Genomic DNA, 20,863 nt, shown 5'->3' with positions numbered 1-20,863 from the left:
TTTTTTGTCATTTTTTTTAAAAAAGCAAAAAATAACAGGGTTTGTTTCTAATATGTATCACCAGATTTCCCTCCCAAAGGACCATATTAATTGCTGTTCTGTCAGTTTAGATTCTGTGATTTAAATATTTGGTGGGGGGGCAATAGTGGGTTTAAAAATAAAACTTGTTTTTGTTTTAGTTAACATTATTATTCACCAGCCATTAAGGAACACATTAATTAGTATTTATTCTTGTTGAATCTGTGCAATTTTCTGAGAGGTAGGTAAGCCTGCCTCTGTGTGTGTGTGTGTGTGTGTGTGTGTGTGTGTGTGTGTGTGTGATGCAGTTTATGTGTGTGGTGCCAGAAATTGAGAAATTATGGGAATTTCATATTATTCTGATCAGGGATCCCTGGAATATCAGAGTTGTCTCCAATCTGTAGCCACTGTTTTCAAGTCTATAGGGTCCATGGGAGAAAGATTTGTATTAAATATTTGCACTGACAAATGGAAAACAAAAGGACTGTACATTTTATTCTTAACTAGGACTTGGGCAGCAAACTCCAGGGTAGAAGACTGGAATGAGCCCAGCTGGTTCATGTGAAAATGTTGTGTTTTTTTTTTTGATTCAGTTAAGCTTAAATTGTTTCAAATTAAAGCAGGCCATGAGGTGAACCCTTTTCATCTCTGCAGTTATCAAACCCACAGAGATGTTCCCCACCCATGTTTCACTCCTTTCTGTCAGTTGCCCCAGGTCATGTAACCAGAGCGAGCCCATTTGCCCTGGCTGACTGCTGATGTGGCCTTGGACACCTGCCCTGGCCTCTTCTGCCCAAGCAGCAGGTTTGGCCCTGGCTGTCCCTGACAGTTAGGAGCTCTGGGGTGCGGGGGAGTGACAACCTTCTCAGCCACTTCAGTCACATGGAAGAAAAAGAAAAGAGCTCACATCTGTGTGCTGACCTTTTAACAGTGATGCTGCCCAGTGACACACAGACCCAGTTGGTGTTCTCACATCTGCCTTCCTCCTTCCTGAGAATCAGGAGAAAAGCTCAGACTTGATTTCTTACCTCAAAAGACAGCACATAAAAACTTGCAGCCATTCTCAGAAGCACTGGTTTTCTGTTGGGTTGTTACTTGTGCCAAGTCAGCCAGAATGAGGTGGAGTAAAAACTGACTTGCTGAGAATTACACATAATCCATGTCACCCCTCAGCTATGCATCAGCCTGCAGAGAGTGACTTCTTACTCTTGAGATGCTCTTTCTTCTTGCTTAATCATTCATGACATGTTCTTCATTTTCCCCCTACCACTTTGAATTTTTTTTTTCTGGCTTATTCTCCTGTATTTGGCCATTAAATGTTGATGTTCCACCAATCAGCCCTAGGCCCTTCTGTCATTCTTCTTTCCCTAAACAGTCACAGCCATGTCCATGGCCTCACTCATGGGTGAATCCAACATTTTCATCTCTACCCCAACCTCTGCTGTTGACAACTCCATTTGTTAATACCTAATTGCCTAGTGGACATCTCTACATGGATGTCTAAAAGGTATTCTACATTCAGCACATCCAAGATTTATTTCATATTCTTCCTCCGAAAATGCTGTTTGCTGTCTTAACGAAAGGCATCACTGGCTGGGCATGGTGGCTTATGCCTGTAATCCTAGCGCTTTGGGAGGCCAAGGTGGATGGATTGCCTGAGGTCAGGAGTTTGAGACTAGCCTGGCCAATATGGTGAAACTGTCTCTACTGAAAACAAAAACAAAACAAACAAACAAAAAGCACAAAAAATTAGCTGGGCATGGTGGTGGGTGCCTATAATCCCAGCTACTTGAGATGCTGAGGCAGGAAAATCACTTGAATCCAGGAGGCAGAGGTTGCAGTGAGCAGAGATTGTGCCATTGCACTCTAGCCTGGGTGACAGAGCAAGACTCCCTCTTCAAATAAAAGAAAAAGGCATCACCACCCAAGCAATTGTGCAAGTCGGAAACCTGGGACTTGTCCATGAATCTTTCTTTCTCCTCCCCTCTTCCACCAAATTCAATCAATCACCAGGTCCCATTGATTGTTTTTAACCTTCTTTGTGAACTATAACATACACACAGGGCTGGGCGCAGTGGCTCACACCGGTGATCCCAGCACTTCAGGAGGCCAAGGTGGGCATATTACATGGTCAGGAATTCAAGACCAGCCTGACCAATATGGTGAAACCCCATCTCTAGTAAAAATACAAAAATTAGCCGGGCAAGGTGATGCACACCTGTAGTCCCTACTGCTCAGGTGCTGAGGCAGGAGAATCACTGGAATCCAGGAGGCGGATGTTGCAGTGAGCCTTGATTGTGCCACTGCACTCCAGCCTGGGCGACACAGTGAGACTCTGTCCCCCCCCCAAAAAAAAAAAAATACATGCAGAAAAATCATTGAGCAGTGCATCTTTTGTTGTTGTAGTCAACAGAGTGTAACCCTGTAACAAATATTCAGGTCATTAAATAGACCAATGCCAGCGCTCCTAAAAGCCCTAATCAGCTATATGCCTCCTTCTCCTCAAAAGTGTTACCTCTCTCCTTTCATGAAAATCATTTTCTTTTCTAAGATCGCATCCAAACTTGGTAGTTTTCCTTGCTTTTTGAACTTTATATAAATGGAACCATTTAGTTTGTTTTATTTACTTGGCTGCTTTCACTCAGTGTCATTTTATGAGATTCACCTGTGTTTTATGGAGCTGTAGTTTGTTCATTAGACATTGCTGAATAATACTCTACTATGAATTTAACATAATTGTATTCACACTCTCTCTTTTTTTTGGGGGGAGACTGAGTTTCACTCTCTTCACCCAGGCTGGAGTGCAATGGCTCAATCTCAGCTCACTGCAGCCTCCACCTCCCGGGTTTAAGTGATTTTTCCTGCCTTAGCCTCCCGAGTAGCTGGGACTACAGGTGTACACTAACACGCCTGGATAATTATTGTATTTTTAATAGAGATGGGATTTCACCATGTTGGCCAGGCTGATCTCAAACTCCTGACCTCAGGTGATCTACCTACTTTGGCCTCCCAAAGTGTAAGTATTAGATGTGAGCCACCATGCCCAGCCTTCACTCTCTTTCTGATGGGCATTTGTCTCCAGTTTACAGCAATTATGAATACTGTTGCTATGTACTTTTTTTATGTCTTCAGTTTTACTTAGTAATGCCAGACTGTTTTTCAAAGTGCTTGCACAAGTTAAGATTCCTACCAACAATGTATGAGAATTCCTGCTTATCCACGTCTTTGCCAAGGCTTAGAATTGTGTCTGTCAAATTTTATTAACCATTCTGGTAGGTACGTAGTGGGTTTCTGTGTGTAACTGAGGTGTATGTCATACACAATAAAATGTGAAAATGTGCATCCTAAAAGAATATTTTACATATAAATGTGTCTATGTAACGACTACCCAGATGAAGATGTAGATTATTTCCATCACCCCAGAAAGTTCTCTCATGCTCTTTTCCAGAAAGAAGCTGCTATTCTATCCACACTGTTTTGACTTTGGCCACTATACATGTGTTTTGCTTGCTTTTGAACTTCATATAAATGAGCTCAGACAGTATGGACTCTATTTTGTCTGGCTTCTTTTTCCTAGCATAATGGTTTTTTGCAATTTATCCAAGTTGTTGGTTACTCTTTTTTTCTTGCTGAGTTCTGTCATATGATTACATTACACTTTGTTTATTCATTTTCTTAATGATTGTTTCTAGGTTTTAGATATTGTGAATTAAGCTGCTACGAACATTCTTATATATACTTATTTCTCTTGGGTATATATCTAGGAGTGGATTTCTGGGTCTTGGGGTAGGTGAGTATTTATTAGAAAAAACAGAACAGTTTTTTTCAAAGTGGTTGTACTAATTAACACTCCACATTGGTTTTAATTTGCATTTCCCTGATTACTACTGAGGTTGAACAGCCTTTTATATGTTTTGTTTTTTTTTTTTTTTTTCTTGGCCATTTGTGTATCTTCTGTTTGAAGAGCTCGTTGAAGTCTTTTGCCTAATTTTCTGGTAGGTGTTCTTTGTTTTACTGGTTTGTATAAGGGATAAATATATTGATCCCCTCCCCTCCCTGCCTCATATCTGTGTTGCAGCTATCTTTTACTAGCTAGTGGCTAGCCTTTTGATTCTCTTAAAGGTATCTCTTCGCTAATAGAAACATTTTTAATTTTTGTTTTTAATTATCACAGATACATAGTAACCATACGTATTTATGGGGTAGATGTGCTTTTTTGATGCAAACATACAATGCATAACTATCAAATTAGGGTAGAGTACCCCATCACCTGAAACATTTATTGTTTCTTCATGTTAGAAATATTCCAATTCTAGTCTATTAGTTATTTTGAAATATAAAATAACTTACTGTTAACTGTGTTGCCCCATTGTGCTGCTGAACACTAGAGTTATTCGTTCTTTTTAACTGTAGTTTTGTACCTATTCACCATTCCCTCCGTATTTCCCACTTCCCTTCCTGTCCTCTACTGTCTACATGGATTGTTTTTTTCTTTAGCACCCACATATGGGTGAAAACATGCAATGTTTATCTTTCTGTGCCTGGCTTATTTCACTTACCATGATGTCCTCCAGTTTTATTCTTATTGTTGCAAATGGCAAGATTGCATTCATTTTGATGGCTGAATAGTACTGCATTGTGTACAAATACCACATTTTCTTTATCCATTCATCTATTGATCGACACTTAGGTTGATTCTGTATTTTGGCTATTATGAATATGCTGCAGTAAGCATGGGAGTGCAGGAATCTCTTCAGTGTACTGATTTCCTTTCTTTTGGGTGTATACCCAGCAGTGGGATTGCTGGATCACATGGTAGTTCTCTTTTTAGTTTTTTTTGAGGAATCTCCACATAGTGATTGTACTAATTTACATTCCCAACAACAGTGTACAAGGGTTCCTTTTTCCCCACATCCTGGCCATCATCTGTCATTGCCTGTCTTTTTGATAAAAGCCATTTAAGCTGGAGTGAGATGATATCTCATTGTAGTTTTGATTTGCAGTTCTCTGATTAAAGAAATTCTTAATTTTAATGTAGTTGAATATTTCTGACTTTCCTTTGTAATCAGGGGTTTTTATATCCCTGTGTGAAGATATGCTACATTATTTTCTGTTATCATTTGCCTTTCACATTTAAATCAACAATCTCTGGAATTTTTGTGTGTGTGGTGTGAGATGGGGTCAGTTTGTTTTCCTAGATGACATGATGATGACGATGATGTTGATGATGATGTTTAGTTCCATTTATTGAAAAGTCCATGCCCGCCTGCTCTGTAGAACTTCCTTGGTCACAAATCAGGTGATTGTGTATACAAGGATTTGCCTGCCTCTTCTATTCCTGGTTTCCTGAGACCCTTTCAGAGTGGGGTGTTGGCCAGGTCAAAACTATTTTCATAGTAACATTTGGTGATTTTTTGACTCAGACTCATTCTCTCACAAGTGTACAATAGGGTTTTCCCAAGGCCACATGAAATGCAGTGTTGCAACAGATTGAGTGTAAAAGCAAATAAGAGAACCAAGCTGTCTCCCAAATAAAGGAGATTTCCAAAAATGTCAAACAGTACCACTCTTCTCACTCATTTTATTTTTTTTTTTGGAAAACAGTTATTTTTTATTAAAGCGTTACTTATGTTCACATATAATAGATTTCTTGTTATTTTTAAATGAATGAATTGATATTTAAAACTTTCCTGTTTTGACCGGGCATGGTGGCTCATGCCTGTAATCCCAGCACTTTGGGAAGTTGAGGCAGGCAGATTGCCTGAGGTCAGAAGTTTGAGACCAGCCTGGGCAACATGGTGAAATGCTGTCTCTACTGAAAATACAAAATTAGCAGGATGTGGTGGCACATGCCTGTAATCCCAGCTACTTGGGAGGCTGAGGCAGGAGAATTGCTTGGAACTGGGAAGCAGAGGTTGCAGTAAGCCAAGATCGTCCCACTTGTACTTCAGCCTGGGTGAGAGAGGGAGACTCCTTCTCAATAAATAATTAATTTTCTGTTTTACTTTCTAATGTGATTAATAGCTATAACCCATGTTAACTAAAGCATTTTAGAATCTCAGTAGTTTGCAGGAATGCCAAACCAAAAAGTTTGAGAATCACTCATCTAGTTTTATGTCTTGATATCCAGTGGATAATACATCTTGGTTATGTATGCCCTGGGCCCTGTGCATTTCTCCACATACATTTTGGAATCAGCTGTGATGTTCCACAAGAATACCTGTTAGGATTTGGATAGGAATTGTGTTGAATCAGTTTGGAATAATTGAAATATTTTTGTTTTGTTTTTAGTTATACCTGCTTTAATGGGAATTTGAAATCTTTGTACCATTGAATCTTCTGATTCATAAACATTTCTCCACGTGTTTTGGTCTTTAGTTTTTTTCTCAATATGGTTATATAATTTTCTGTATAATGGTTTTGCACATTTTCAAATAGAATTTTTGAAGGAAAAAATTCTACTTGGCCAGGCACAGTGGCTCATGCCTGTAATCCCAGCACTTTGGGAGAGAGGCCAAGGTGGGAGGATCACTTGAGCCCAGGATTTTGAGGCCAATTTGGGCAACACGTTGAGACCCTATCTCTACAAAGAAAAAAGTAAGATAAACAATAATTAACAAGAATTAACAAAAAAATGAAAGATACTTCTGAAAAATATTACAGAACTTTACTGAAGCTCATAAAAGAATTGAATGAATGCTAAAACATATTTTGTTCTTGAATAGGATAGCTCTCACATTGATAAGATATAAGTATCCCCTCTAAGTTGCCATATTTTATATCGTTAGACACTTTTTTTTTTTAGCTTTTCATGATTTCTAAAGTTAAAGTATGCCTTAAAGCTGGTGACATCTTCCAGGTACTTCTGGCCATGTGGTAATTATGAAGTTAGGTTAGGAGCACCTTAACCAATTTATTTTACATAACCTTCTTTTCATTATAAGCACGTCAAATGTGATATGAATACAGAAGTGTTTAAGTCTACAGAAGCGTTTAAGTCTAAAGAAGCTCTTTCAATTGGCATAAAATAACTGCATCTTACATTGAAAATGTCTTAAATTTAGTGAAATAGGCCAGGCACAGTGGCTCTCACCTATAACCCAGCACTTTGGGAGGCTGTGGTAGGAGGATTACTTGAGGCCAGGAGTTGGAGACCAGCTTGGGCAATATAGTGAGATGACATCTCTGGGGGGGGGGAGGGGTGAAGTATATATATGTATATATACACATGGTAAAAAATATATGTATATATACACACACACGTAATTTGTGAATTTAAAGTAATCCCAATTAATATCTCCATAGACTTTTCAAAACTCGATTCTTAAATGAAAGAACAAAAATGAAATTTTTCACAAAAATTATGAATCTCTATTCATGAAAGAGGTATTAGTGCTGTCAAATATTAAAGTGTATATTGAAGCCAAATCAATTTGAGCATCAGATCACTGGTGCAGAGTTGAGAGCACTGAAGTAGCCTCATTTATAGGAATGTTTTGTGTGGTCAACAGTGGTATATGATGAAAATAGTGAATTCTTTAGTAAATAGTCTTGGATGAACTGAGTAGCCATTTGGGAAAAAACAGAACTAGCTTGCTATCTCACTCTTTTTTTGATATGGAGTCTCCTTCTCACCCAAGCTAGATAGAGTACAGTGGTGTGATCTCAGCTCACTGCAACCTCCACCTCCCAGGTTCAAGTGATTCTCCTGCCTCAGCCTCCAGAGTAGCTGGGATTACAGGCATCTGCCACCACATCTGGCTAATTTTTTTTATTTTTTATTTTTAGTAGAGACAGGGGTTTCACCATGTCAGCCAGGCTGGTTTTGAACTCCTGACCTCAAGTGATCCACCCACCTTGGCCTCCCAAAGTGCTAGGATTACAGACGTGAGCCACCAAGATCACACCACTGCACTGTACTCCACTTCAGCCTGGGCAACAGAGCAAGACTTCTCATCTAAAAAAAAAAGACAACCTAAACATGGCAAAAACTCTCTTATAAACAAAATTGGGACTCCATTGGTAAACTGGGAAAAAGTTGTTGCCATACAGCATGTTCAAAGGGCTAATTTCCTTTACAAAGCAGGATCGCTTGCTGATAGAAAAGGCCAACAGCTCAGTAGACAAGTGGGCACATTAAAGACTGTTCAAAGGAAAGACAAGTGGCTTTCATACATAAATGTATGAAATGTTCCTCAGTTTCAGTCGTTATAAGAGAAAAGCAAGTTGAAACTATACTGAAAGCATTTTAAAAATATCCGATTAGCCAAGATTAAGAACTTTGATTACTGTTGACTAAGGTATAGGAAAATAACTGCTTCCATATATTAATGGAAACATTTCAAACTCTAGGGAGAGCAATTGAATAATATTTTTTAAAATTTAAGAATGCACATACCTTGTGTAGTATAGATAAGTTTAGATAAGTTGTGATGTATTTACATAATGGGATACTATAGAGCAAGAGTGAATGAATTACAATTCACACAGCATGAATGGCTCACAAACATAATGTTAGGCAAAAGAGCCAAACACGTGATTACATGTTCAGAAACAGACAAAATTGTTGTGTTAGAAGTCAGGGTAGTATTACTCTTGGGGAGCTCACTGGATGGAGACATGAGGGGCTTTTGGAGGCTTATAATCTTCATTTTTTGTTTTTTGTCTGTGTTAGGTGGGATTATATTGAGAAAATTCATTGAGCTATGAACTTAAGAATTATGTACTGTTCTGAATGTATGGTATACTTTAATACACATTTTTATGTAAATAAAAATAGCTTGCATACATGCAGTCACACATAAAGGATGCACATAACTTTTGTTTTAGCAGTTTTATCCTAGGCATATAACATAATATTTATACACACTTGCGTATGTGGGGGTTAAAAACAGCACAAAGGTATTCATTGCTGTGTTTGTAAGCACAAAAGTTCATACAAAACCTAATTACTCCTAAGTAGGGAACTAGTAAAATAATTGATATAGTCATATAGTGAATTAGTAGCAGCTCTTAAAAGGAGTAAGGCAGCTTGATATGAAGTAACGTAGTAAAGTCTCTAAGGTATAGTAAATGAAAAGATCAAAGTGCATGAACTGTACACGTAGTATGCTACTATTTGTATATGGGTGTGTTTTATCTCAAAAGGCATATATTTGCAAGCATATATAGATAGAATATATTTGGAATGATGAGACTCTGTCCTAACACTGGCTGTCTCTGAGGAGTGGAAGTGAGTGGCTAGAATGCACAATTGTGTGATACTTTCTATACTAATTTGTGACTTAATTTTTTAAAAAATTTTAATTGTGATAAAATGCATTTACCAAAACTTACTGCCTTAAACATTTTTAAGGGTACAGTTCAGTAGTGTTAAGTATATTCATATTGTACAACCGGTTTCCAAAACTTTTTCATGGCCATTAAACTAGTATTTAATACTTCCTCCTGCCCTCGGTGTAAGGTATATTGCCGAGTCAAAATGAGGAAACTGAGGCCAGTGTGAGAAAATGAGAATCCAATTTATTCAGCTCTCGGGCGAGGTTCTGTGGTCTGGGAAGGGGCCAGAGAAGTCGTGCTGGGCTTCTCAGGGTGGGGGGTTTTATAGAGAGTGGAGGTAGTTGATTGGTCATTAGGGAAACAAAGAGCAGACAGTTTGATTGGTCAGGGGAAGTCAAGGTGCCGATGGGGCGAGCTGCCATTGGTAGTCAGGCGGGGCTACTGGTGGGTCGACCGGCTGGGGAGGTCAATGTTAAGCTGCCGTTGGACAAATCTTTGGTGGGCTTTTTAAATTTTGAAGGGGTTGAGTGAGGAATGCAGGAGTGGGTGTGTGGAGTCTGCATGGAGAGTCCAGATAGAAGTGGGTGTGTGGAGCCAGCATAGAGAGGCCTGATAGGAGTAAATGTGTCTGGAATGATGACTTCATTATCCAGCACGGGGAGAGATAAGGGTGTCCATTTGGCTCCCGGCAAGGCAGCCGGCCTTACATCCCTACCTTTTTGATGATATAGGATGCCACTTCTTTCTGACTACTTCCTGCTGAACAGGGGCAGAGTGGGGTGGTTTGTTGGCCGGTGCCTTGGTTGGGAGTTGGACATTGGGGTGAAGTAGCATCTGATTTACAGCCACTCTGGAGCTTTCTCTCATGCGAGCTTGTAAAGACCTAAGAAAGAATGGGGCTAGCATTAGTAGAAGACAAACCACGATTAGGGGAATGACAACAGGAGCTAGCCAGGTGAATATGGGAGATTGCCACCAGTTAAGAGGAAAGTCTGGCACACTTGGTGTTCCTCGGAGGTCCTCCTTGAGGCAATAGAGAGCATTGACATTTTCTTCTACTAGGCCTGTTTCATTGATGTAATAGCAACACTGTTCCTGGAGAAACAGACAGGTACCTCCTTTTTCTGCCATTAGGAGGTCAAGGGCCCATCGGTTTTGGAGAGTTACCTGAGCAAGTGACATGATTTGTTGCTGGAGGGAGGCCAGGGAGGCAGCTGATGCTTCAATGGCCACATGGAGTTTGTTTTCCAGTTGAGTGGCTGAAGTGACACGGTAGCCTAAGGCGCTGCCTCTAATTCCAGCAGCTGCTAAAGAGGATGCTAGGGAGAGGCCGACTACTATTGGGAGGAAGGCAGCTCGTTTGTTTCAGCGCTGAGGGGAAGATGGAAGGACGGATAGGAATTCAGCTTGTCCATACACCTCTAGTTGCGGGACTAGGGTGACGGGCACACAGGGGAATGGGGAGGAAGTTTTGATAATTTTGGTTAGGGTTCCATTACACCAAAAGTATCCCCCGGAGGTGCATGAAAGGAAGATTTTACATCTACTGTGGTGTTGCACTTAAGGCTAGGGTTGTCAGGTGTCCCATAACATAGAGAGACTGGGAGTGTATTTTGAACAAGGGGATCCCCGTTAAGGTGGTCTCAGGTCCTGTGGGTGTTAGTGACAGGTTGAATCCAGTCTGGAGGGGAACTGTGGCTAAGGGGGAGTTGTTAAGAGAGGCACATAAGAAGCAGTTGGTGAAATTTGTGGCTTTGGCTAAGTTTAACATGTTAGCTCCCTGCTGTACCAAAGTTAGCCAGGAGAAAGGTTGGGGAATGCTATCTGAGGGTTTGAGCTGTTTAGTTAAGGTGGCTTCATTTTGCAGGATGGTGTCACCCACCGAGTTGAGCTGGTCTATTTCTACTGGCACAACGTGGATATAGGGCTGAAATATTAGCCATGTACCACTGGGGCGGCTGTCTGTAACCCAGGCGTAGACTTTACCTGCAGTTGCCTTCTCCCATCCCCCACCCCAGGGATCATGGATCGTAAGGGATACTATACCTTGGTGATCGCTGCCAGAGAGTAATACACTTTTTGGGGTATTAACTGGTTTGTAGGTTGTGTGCTTAACACACGATGCATATGGGCATCCGCCATAGGTGGTGGTCCACCGGTGACAAAAATCCTTGGTTTGATCATATAGAAAGCAGAGGGCAAAGTTGTTCCAGGAGTTTTTGGATGGTATGGGACTTGGATAAAGGGAAATTAAATTGTACGGCTGATTGGCAGCCTGTGGGCTGGCAGTCCGCTTGAGCAAGGTAATGAGTTTTAGTAGTGGGGCCATCTGTCCAGGACTCTTGGAGATAGAACCACCAGACATAGTGGGGACTGGAATTAAGGGGAAGAACTAGAAGGGTCGTGATGAGAAAGATTTGGAGAGTCAGAGGGTGATAGGCAGGGGCTACGTGTAAGGTGGAGCCGAGTGGGGCCCAAGGGTTTGGACCTCCACTGGCAACTTTCAGGGGCCAGTTTGAGGTGGGACACATGGTACCAAGAGGTGTGGCCCAAAAGTTTGGCAGCAGTCAGGGTGGTTAGGATAACAATGTGGGGTCCCGACCGCCAGGGCTGCAGAGACCCTGGTTTGAGTTCCCAGAGGAGGACGCTGTCCCCCGGCTGAAGAGGTACTGTTGGATGTGAGTCCTCCAATCCCGGAACTATGGGGAGAGTGCGATCCGTGTGTTCCCTGAGTAAGTGGTGGAGGAGGGAGAGATATGAGAGGTAGGAGGCCAGAGGAGGTGGTTGTACTGAGAGGTTGTGAGAAACCAGGAAAGGCCTGCCATACAGCAACTCAAAGGGGCTGAGACCTGTTGGCTCCCTTGGGGTGGCTCGGACCCAGGTCAGAGCAAGATGTAGAAGTGTGGGCCAGGAGAGTTTTACCTCTATGGCGAGTTTGATCAGGTGGTCCTTGAGTATGCCGTGAGCCCGTTCAACCTTACCCGAAGACTGAGGGTGGTACGGGATGTGTAATTTCCACGAGATGTTGAGAGACTCAGCAACCAGCTGGACCACCTGAGCAGTGAAGGCTGGGCCATTTTCTGACTGGATGGTCACCAGCAGGCTGAAGTGAGGGATGATTTCCTTAGTTAAGAGGGAGGCTACCATGTCCGCGGTTTCCTTGGAGGTAGAGAAGGCTTCAATCCATCCAGAAAAGGTATCTACGAAAGTTAGGAGGTAGCGGAGCTTTTTTTGAGGGGGCATATGAGTAAAATCAATTTGCCAGTCTTGGGCCGGTAATTGGCCACACATCTGGTGAGTAGGGAACTGAGGCCTTAAGCTGCCCTGAGACGAGACTTTAGAGCAAGTGGCACATGCTTTGTGTACCTGCTCAATTGTCTGTTGTAAGCCTGGTAGAAAGAAGAGTGGCTGTACAAAGTGGTATAACGCCTTGGGCCCTATATGCAAGGATTGATGTATTTCAGTAATTATTTTTGAGGCCTGTTCCCGGGGAAGGGCAATTTTGTTATTTAGGAAAATCCAACCTTGGTCAGATTCGTTTCCTCCTTTTGTTATGAGCACCTGCCTTTCTGATGGCAAGTAGACAGGCATTGTGGCTGTGGTGAGGAAAAGGACCGGGGCAGAGGCTAGCCTGGTGTCCATTAAGGATCTAGCTGCTGCATCTGCCCTTGCATTACCCCGGGAGATAGCATCTTGCTGGCATTGGTGCCCTCGGCAGTGAATGACGGCAACGTCTATGGCAGAGACGGGGCCTTTAGGAGATTAGAGATTTGAGTAGCATTGATTATGGGAGATCCTCTTGTAGTGAGGAACCCCCATTCTTTCCAGAGGGCAGAATAACAGTGGGTGATAAGAAAAGCATACTTTGAATCAGTATAAATATTTACTCATTTGCCCTGTGTGAGTGTGAGAGCTAGGGTTAAAGCAATGAGCTCCGCTTTTTGTGAGGTGGTTCCATCGGGAAGTCGGTGAGCCTCAAGTGTGTCCGAATCCATGACTACTGCATAAGCTGCCTTTTGCTGTCCCTCAGCCATTACTAGGGAACTCCCATCCACATATAGAGTGAGGTCTGGATCAGGTAGAGGAAGGTCAGTTAGGCCTTCATGTGGTTTGGTAAATGTATTTATGAGTTCAGGACAGGAGTGAGCTGGAGAGGGAGAGTGAGATGGAAGAGGAAGCAAGGTAGTTGGGTTGAGTGGAGAGGTAGGATGGAGGCTGACTGATGGATTTTCAATGAAGAGTAGGTGAAAATCCTGTAAATGGGAGGGTCCTAGGTGTGTGAGGGATTTGTGAGAGTAGGTCAGTTAGCCAATGAGGAGAGAACACTGAGATGGGCTGGCCCAGGGTAAGTTTTAGGGATTCTTTGGTCAGCTCCATTGCCACTCCTAGGGCCCGCAGACAAGGCTGCCATCCTCTAACAGTACGGTCAAGCTGTTTTGACAAATAGGCTACAGGACAATAGGTGGGGCCCGGAGATTGGGTTAGAACCCCTACTGCTATTCCCTGTTTCTCATCTGTGAATAAGTGGAACAGATGAGTGAGATCCCGTAATTGAAGAGGAGGTGCTGTGGACAGGGCAGCCTGCAGGGTTTAAAGGCTTGTCTGACAACTCCTGGCTGGGAGAGAGGTCCCAGGGGGGTGTCTTTAGCTGCTGCATATAAGGGCTTAGCCAGAATGGTGAAGTTAGGAATCCAGTGATGGAAAAATCCTACAAATCCTAAAAAGGAGAGGATTTCATCAGCCGTCTCCGGGGGCTGCAGTGCAAGTAGCACCTTTCTGCGATCTACTGTCAAGCCCTTAGTTTGGGGAGTAAGGTGGACACCTAAATAGATTACCGAGGTGGCTGACAGCTGTGCTTTGGAAGGGGAAACCCGGTAACCCCTAGACCCCAGGAAATTAAGGAGAGTGGCAGTATGCAGCTGTGACATAGAGAGGGAAGGGCTGCAAAGCAGCAGGTCATCTACATACTGTAAGAGGAGACTGGGCTGAAGAGGGCAAGAAGTGAGGTCAGCTGCTAATGCTTGTCCAAATATATGAGGGCTGTCCCTAAAGCCCTGGGGCAGGACCGTCCAAGTCAACTGTTGTGACAGGTTAGAGTCTGGATCAGTCCAAGTGAAGGCAAAGAGGAAGTAAGAATCCGGGTGAAGGGGAATGGTAAAGAAGGCGTCCTTGAGGTCAAGGACTGTAAAGTGAGAGGTATTGGAGGGAACCTGGGATAGTAGGGTATAGGGGTTGGGAACCACAGGGTGGAGGGGCACCACTGCTTCATTAATTAGGCACAGGTCTTGGACTAGGTGATAGTCACCTGATGGTTTTTGAACCAGTAAGATAGGGGTATTGCAAGGGGAACTGGTGGGGATAAGGAGTCCCTGGGTTAAAAATCGAGAAATGATAGGTTTTAGACCCTGGCGGTGGTTTTTTGACATAGAGAGCTGAGGACAGGAGGGAAAATGGGTAGGGTCCTTGAGGAATATTTTGACTGGCGTGTGATGAGTGGCAATTATGGGCTTGGAAGTATCCCATACTGAGGGGTCAACTATCTCAGGAGAGATAGGGGGTTGAGGTGAGGAATCATGACTGGGTGTGTTGTCATTTAAAGTTAAAACCAGGAGATGGGTAGAGGATGGGGTGGACTGTGAGGAGCCAATGAGTTGGAGGATAGCCCCTAAAGTCTGGAGGATATCTCGTCCCAGTAAGGGGAGTGGGCACGAGGGTATGATTAGGAAGGAGTGTGTGAATGGATGTCCCTTAAGGTAACAAGTTAGGGGATGGGTCCGGTTGGGACAGGAAGGCTTTCCATCAATTCCCACGACCGAGACCTGGGAAGGTATACTAGGCCCTGAGTAGGAAGGCAATACAGAATAGGTAGCCCCCATATCCACCATAAAGGAAATGGACTTATCCGCTACCCGTAGCATTACCCTGGGCTTGGCAAGGGTGATGGGGGTCTCCGAGTCCGGGCCGCGTCAATCATCCATGAGGCCAAGGAGTTCAAGCGAAGGGACTGCATCCTTTGGACTGGCTTGCCCCCCACATAGAGGTGCAGGAGGTGAGCCCATAGTCCGGTGCGGGCAATCGTCCTTCCAATGTCCAGTTTGTTTGCAGATCGGACAGGGTCCGGGAGGTGGATGTGAACAGGGGCACTGCCTTGCCCAGTGTCCCTCTTGGCCACATTTGAAGCAGGGCCCAGGTGGGACTTTTGAAGCAGTCTGGGCAGGTCCTAGGGGACCTTTTTGGAGGAACTTTGAGGAGTTTCTCCCACCAGATGCTGGGTGCACTGCTGGCCTCAGGGCTGCTACGATAGCTTGGGTTTTGAGGCTCACCTGTTGCTGTAAATGGGCCTGGCGGACAGCCTCAGCCTTTTCCTCCCGGCCATTAAAAACTTTAAATGCCAAGTTTACCAGGTCTCGTATGGGAGTTTGGGGGCCCTCCTCTGCTTTCTTTAGCTTCTTTCTAATATCTGGTGTTGACTGGGAGATAAAATGGGCCGCTAGGAGGGTGGTCCCAGCTGGGGAATTTGGGTCTACTCGGGTGTGAAGGACCATAGCATTGGTTAACTGGTCAAAGAAGGCAGCTGGGTTTTCAGTAGGACCCTGAGTTATTTCACGCAGCTTATCGTAATTAACTACCTTTTGAGCTATGCCTTGCATGTCTGCTAGGAGGCACTGCAGCATTTGGTCTCGGCGGCGGCGGTCATTTTGGCCGGTTTGATAGTCCCGATTAGGGTTGGTGTCGGGGACTGCCGCTGTGCCTATGGGCATTTGAGGATCAGTGAGGTGTACTTGATCAGCATGCGCCCGAGCTGCTACATGGATGCAATCATGCTCATCAGGAGTAAGGGTAGAAGTCAGAATTACATAAATGTCATGCCAGGTTAAGTCATAGGCCTGAGTTAGATAGCAAAATTCTTTAGTGTAAACAGTAGGATTGGCAGAGAATGACCCCAAGCATTTCTCAATGGTGGACAAGTCAGAGAGGGAGAAAGGAATGTGTACCCGGACTACACCCTCCGTTCCAGCCACCTCACGGAGAGGACAAAGGAGGGAGTTCTCATCAGTGGATGCGCCGTGCAGGCGAATATGAGCACTAGCGGGTGGGGCCACATCACGACCTGGGAAGGCAGGAGGTGGCTGGGGTTTTGAAAGGGGAGGAGCAGAAGGGATTCGAGATTTGGTATAGAGGGGACAAAGAAGGGAACCCCCATTGGTGGGAATGCTGTGTGAGCGAGTTTGGATGCTGACCGGAGAGGTTAAGTCAAGACCTGGGGAAGCGGGAGGGGTTTGGGGTTCCGCATAGGGTGGAGGATTATTAGGTCGGGTTGGGGTTAGGGAGAGTTCTTCAGGCAAGTCGGGATCAGAGAAGGAGGAGGAGGAGGTCGCCTGTGGGGCTGAAGGCTGTTTGGGTAAGTTCTTTGCTAGGAGCACCTGAGCCATATCACAAGAGGAACAGAGGTCGGGGTGGGCACGGAGATACCAAAATGCCTGGATGTAGGGAACCTCGGCCCACTTGCCATTCCTTTGGCAAAAATTATCTAAATCAGTGAGGACATTAACGTCAAGCGTGCTCTCTGGAGGCCACTTGGACTGGTTGTTCAGTGGATACCGTGGCCAGGCTACGGTGGAGAGGAAGAGTAGCCTTTTCTTTTTTATAGAGAGGCCCAGCTTGGGTAGGTTTAGAACTAAGCATCCCAGTGGCGACTTAGGGTCTGGGTGGGATTCCTGGTTACCCATGATTTTTATTTTTATTTTTATTTTATTTTATTTTTTTGAGAAAAGGCAAAGGGTAGATTTGAAAAGGCTTTATACCCAACATGGGCAGAAGAGTTCTTTTCCCAGAGGTGGTGGCTGAGAAAACCTACAGACTGCAATGATTATAGTGAGAAAGAGAACAAAGAGGAACAGGGCTAGTGCTATTTGCCACATGAGAGGGTTTGAGGAAGTAACAGGAATGGAGCTGGAATGAGTGGTCTTAGTGGTAGAAGAAAAGCAGGAGAAAACAGGAGAACAGATTTATTTCTAGAGGCAAAAATTCAGTGAAGGTTCCCTGTAGCCAGTGGTCTGTTACCCACTGTAAGAGGTCTCCCACTTCGAGAGAAGTAGGCCTAAACCACTGTATATCAGCTAACAGGAGTCTAACAAAACTAGCGAACTTACAATAAGGACAGAACCACATGTAAGATTGATGGACAAAGGGTGGGTGCCCTCCAAACAGGAGACCAGTCTGATGCCTTCCCGGCCACATCCCTGAAGGAATATTTCAGGGCCATCTTGGCTTAAGGTGTACCTGTATAATCCCCAGGTCTGGTCACCTCAGGATGAAAGTCCAAGTAAGACAGCTCTGAGGTGAATCACTGTTATGCCTTATGATGTCCCCATGGAACCGCAGGTTGAGGCCCACACAAGCCCCGTAGCCATTAGGCCATGGGACTACACATAAACTCTCTCACACACTCACTTGGGAACAGAAGGAGAAACAGAAAGAGAAACTGAAAATATTTAAGCGGGAGCTGGCTTGCCAAAGGGCGAGTTTTGGGATCAGGAGCCGAGGTCTGATCCAGGCCCTAAGTAGGGCCTGGAGGAGTAAACAGGGCTTCTGATTACCTGAGCCTCACTTGCTGCTGTGCAGATGACCGGTAGGCAACCTGGACTGCACTACCAAACACCGGAGAGGGTTCAGGAAGATGGGGACATCTCCCTCAGGTTCCTGACCCTCAGCAGACCCCTTACGGGGAGAAGACAAGAGCGTAGGGATGTCTCCTGTACACTCAGGTCCTCGGAATGGAACCGGGGCCCCGGGCCCATGGCAGGGAGGAGTCCCTGACACAGCCACGGTTATGGACAGGGAGTCCAGGGGCAGGCAGCAGGAGAGGCTATGGGCAACAGAAGTCTTACCTCGTGGCGGAGCGGCTCCCTGGTCCGGCTTTAGGTGGAGGAGTCAGTTTCCCCCTTAGGAGGGGGTCTCACAACTCCTCCCGGGTTTTGGCACCAGCTGTAAGGTATATTGCCGAGTCAAAATGAGGAAACTGAGGCCAGTGTGAGAAAATGAGAATCCAATTTATTCAGCTCTCGGGCGAGGTTCTGTGGTCCGGGAAGGGGCCAGAGAAGTCACGCTGGGCTTCTCAGGATGGGGGTTTTATAGAGAGTGGACATAGTTGATTGGTCATTAGGGAAACAAAGAGCAGACAGTTTCATTGGTGATGGGGTTTGATTGGTCATTAGGGAAACAAAGAGCAAGCAGTTTCATTGGTCAGGGGAAGCCAAGGTGCTGATGGGGTGAGCTGCCATTGGTAGCCAGGTGGGGCTACTGGTGGGTCGACCGGCTGGAGAGGTCAATGTTAAGCTGCCATTGGACAAATCTTTGGTGGGCTTTTTAAATTTTGAAGGGGTCAAGTGAGGAATGCAGGAGTGGGTGTGTGGATCCTGCATGGAGAGTCCAGATAGGAGTGGGTGTGTGGAGCCAGCATAGAGAGGCCTGATAGGAGTGGGTATGGGGAGCCAGCATAGAGAGGCCTGATAGGAGTAATGTGTCTGGAATGATGACTTTGTTATCTGGGATGGGGAGAGATAAGTGTGTCCATTTGGCTCCCGGCGAGGCAGCCGGCCTTACACTCAGCAATCACCATTCTACTTTCTGAGTCTATAAATTGGACTACTCTAGATAGCTCATGCAAGGGGAATCATATACTATTTGTCATTTTGTGACTTGTTTGTTTCAGTTAGCACAATGTTCTCAAGGTCGATACTATTTTGTGACTTTTGAGTTCTGTACATTGTTCATTACCTATTTTGAAAAAAGCATTAAAGTAAAAAGACATGACATTATTCAGAGCTGGTTAATTACATGGTAAAAAGTTGATGGCCGGTGTGTCTTTTTCATTTCAACCAATATTAAATGCCAGTTTGGGCAGCAAAACAACTTTATGCCAAAGCACCATTTGAAGCTGTGTTTATGACGTGTTTCTCCTTTTGTACTCTATGGGTACCCCCCAAATGCAGGCTCAAGTCCCCAGCCTCTGGACTCTGCTCAGCTGTTTTCTCCCTTGGCTTACTGTAGAACTTTGGACTGCACTTCCAAATCTACCTCTTTTCCCCAGGAACAAGCTGCTTCTATGCAAGGGTACGGCTTCCTCTTTGCAGATTTTCCTCACATCTCTGACCTGGAAAAGGGGGATTTTCATTCTGCTAGCTTTTTAGTGCTCCTTTGAGGTCCTTATTCTGGAGCCTTCTGCTATAATATTGTTTCTCATGGATTGAAATTCATTGTTTCCGGTAGGATTTTTGACTAGATGTGGGAACAGAAGAACAAGTTGAAATGACTCTGAAGCTTATAGGAGGACTGGGTATCATTAACTGACACAGAGGGAGACAGGCTATGGTGGAAGATATGTGACTTGCTTTTGAAAATAATGGTATGAGAGATTCCGGCCTACAAAAACAGCTGGAGTTATGAGCTAGAAATTGGGACTTAAAAAATAGGGGTGTGTGTGTGTGTGTGAATGCACACACGTATGTATTGAAAATACAGAAAAATAAGACAATGTTACCCGTAAAACAGATCATCATTCTTAACACTTTAAGTGAATTAACTTCTGTTTTTTCCTCTGGCTGTATATGTATGAAAGTATTTTTATAGCCAGCATGGTGGCTCATGCCTGTAATCCCAGCACTTCAGGAGGCTGAGGCCAGTGGATCACTTAAGGCCAGGAGTTTGAGACCAGCCTGGCCAATGGTGAAACCCCATCTCTACTAAAAATAGAAAAATTAGATGTGGGCATGTTGGTATGTGCCTGTAGTCTCAGCTACTCAGGAGGCTGAGGCATGAGAATCACTTGAACCCCAGAGGCAGAAGTTGCAGTGAGCCAAGATTGTGCCACTGGACTGCCTGGGTGACAAAGCAAGACTCTGCTAAAAAAAAAAAAAAAAAAAAAAAAAAACACACACACATTTTAAAATGTAGAAATTGTATTTTGTATTCACCTTCCCCCCGCCAGTGAATGAAGAAGTCCAAGGCCAGTCACATAGTTACTTCTGATAAGAGCCCCAAAAGAGGTCACGAATGAATCTGTGGGACTTGTTGAAATTTAACAGGGTCAAGTCCTATACAGATGTAGAAGAAAAAGTGGCAAGAATAGGACTTTGGAAACTTGACTAAACTTTCCTAAAACTTTCAGGATTTAAGAATCAGAAATCATAATCAATGAGGTAGGAGAATTAAGAGTTCAATATCAAACTAAGAAAAGCAGAGCAAATTCCAAGACAAAAGGAAGAGAAATATTGTTTGGTGTTTAAAAGAGGTAGAGCTCAATGAAGACTAAGCCTTGAGATACTAAATTCAGGGCATAATGGCACGCACATCCTTTTAATCTGAGCACTTTGGAAGGCCTAGGTGGAAGGATGCCTGGAGCCCAGGAGTTTGAGGCTGCAGTGAGTTATGAGCCACTGCACTCCACCTTGGGTGAGAGTGAGAACTTGTCTCAAAACAACGAGATGCAAAATTGAGAAACTGTTACTTGAATATACACTTGAATATATATTCTGTCCAGCAGTGATGGAATAACAAGGAATAA

General features: G+C 44.1%; 1 protein-coding gene and 1 long non-coding RNA gene across 3 annotated transcripts in view; one reads left to right on the top strand and one right to left on the bottom strand.

Moving 5' to 3' along the window:
* LOC135276536 (uncharacterized) overlaps positions 1 to 20,863 on the top strand; it is a 70,078-nt gene that overhangs the window by 18,255 nt on the left and 30,960 nt on the right. The gene's annotated exons all lie outside the window — the stretch shown is intronic.
* LOC135276535 (uncharacterized) lies at positions 1,265 to 17,027 on the bottom strand. Its single transcript, XM_064380557.1, has 2 exons — positions 10,013 to 17,027; positions 1,265 to 5,970 (listed from the first exon to the last, which is right to left on the bottom strand). Exon 1 carries the CDS (start codon positions 17,025 to 17,027, stop codon positions 15,264 to 15,266), a length of 1,764 nt encoding a protein of 587 aa, XP_064236627.1. The 3' UTR covers positions 1,265 to 5,970; positions 10,013 to 15,263.

The sequence above is a fragment of the Aotus nancymaae genome, unplaced genomic scaffold, assembly GCF_030222135.1.
Source record: "Aotus nancymaae isolate 86718 unplaced genomic scaffold, 86718_ANA_hifiasm-v0.15.2.pri h1tg000025l, whole genome shotgun sequence".
Taxonomy (NCBI): Eukaryota; Metazoa; Chordata; class Mammalia; order Primates; family Aotidae; genus Aotus; species Aotus nancymaae.
The sequence above is the reverse complement of the archived record's forward strand: the minus strand, read 5'-3'. Positions and strand labels throughout refer to the sequence as shown.

Coding starts and splice junctions, on each gene's coding strand:
- LOC135276535 (XM_064380557.1), bottom strand. CDS start 17,027: ATGGGTAACCAGGAATCCCACCCAGACCCTAAGTCGCCACTGGGATGC.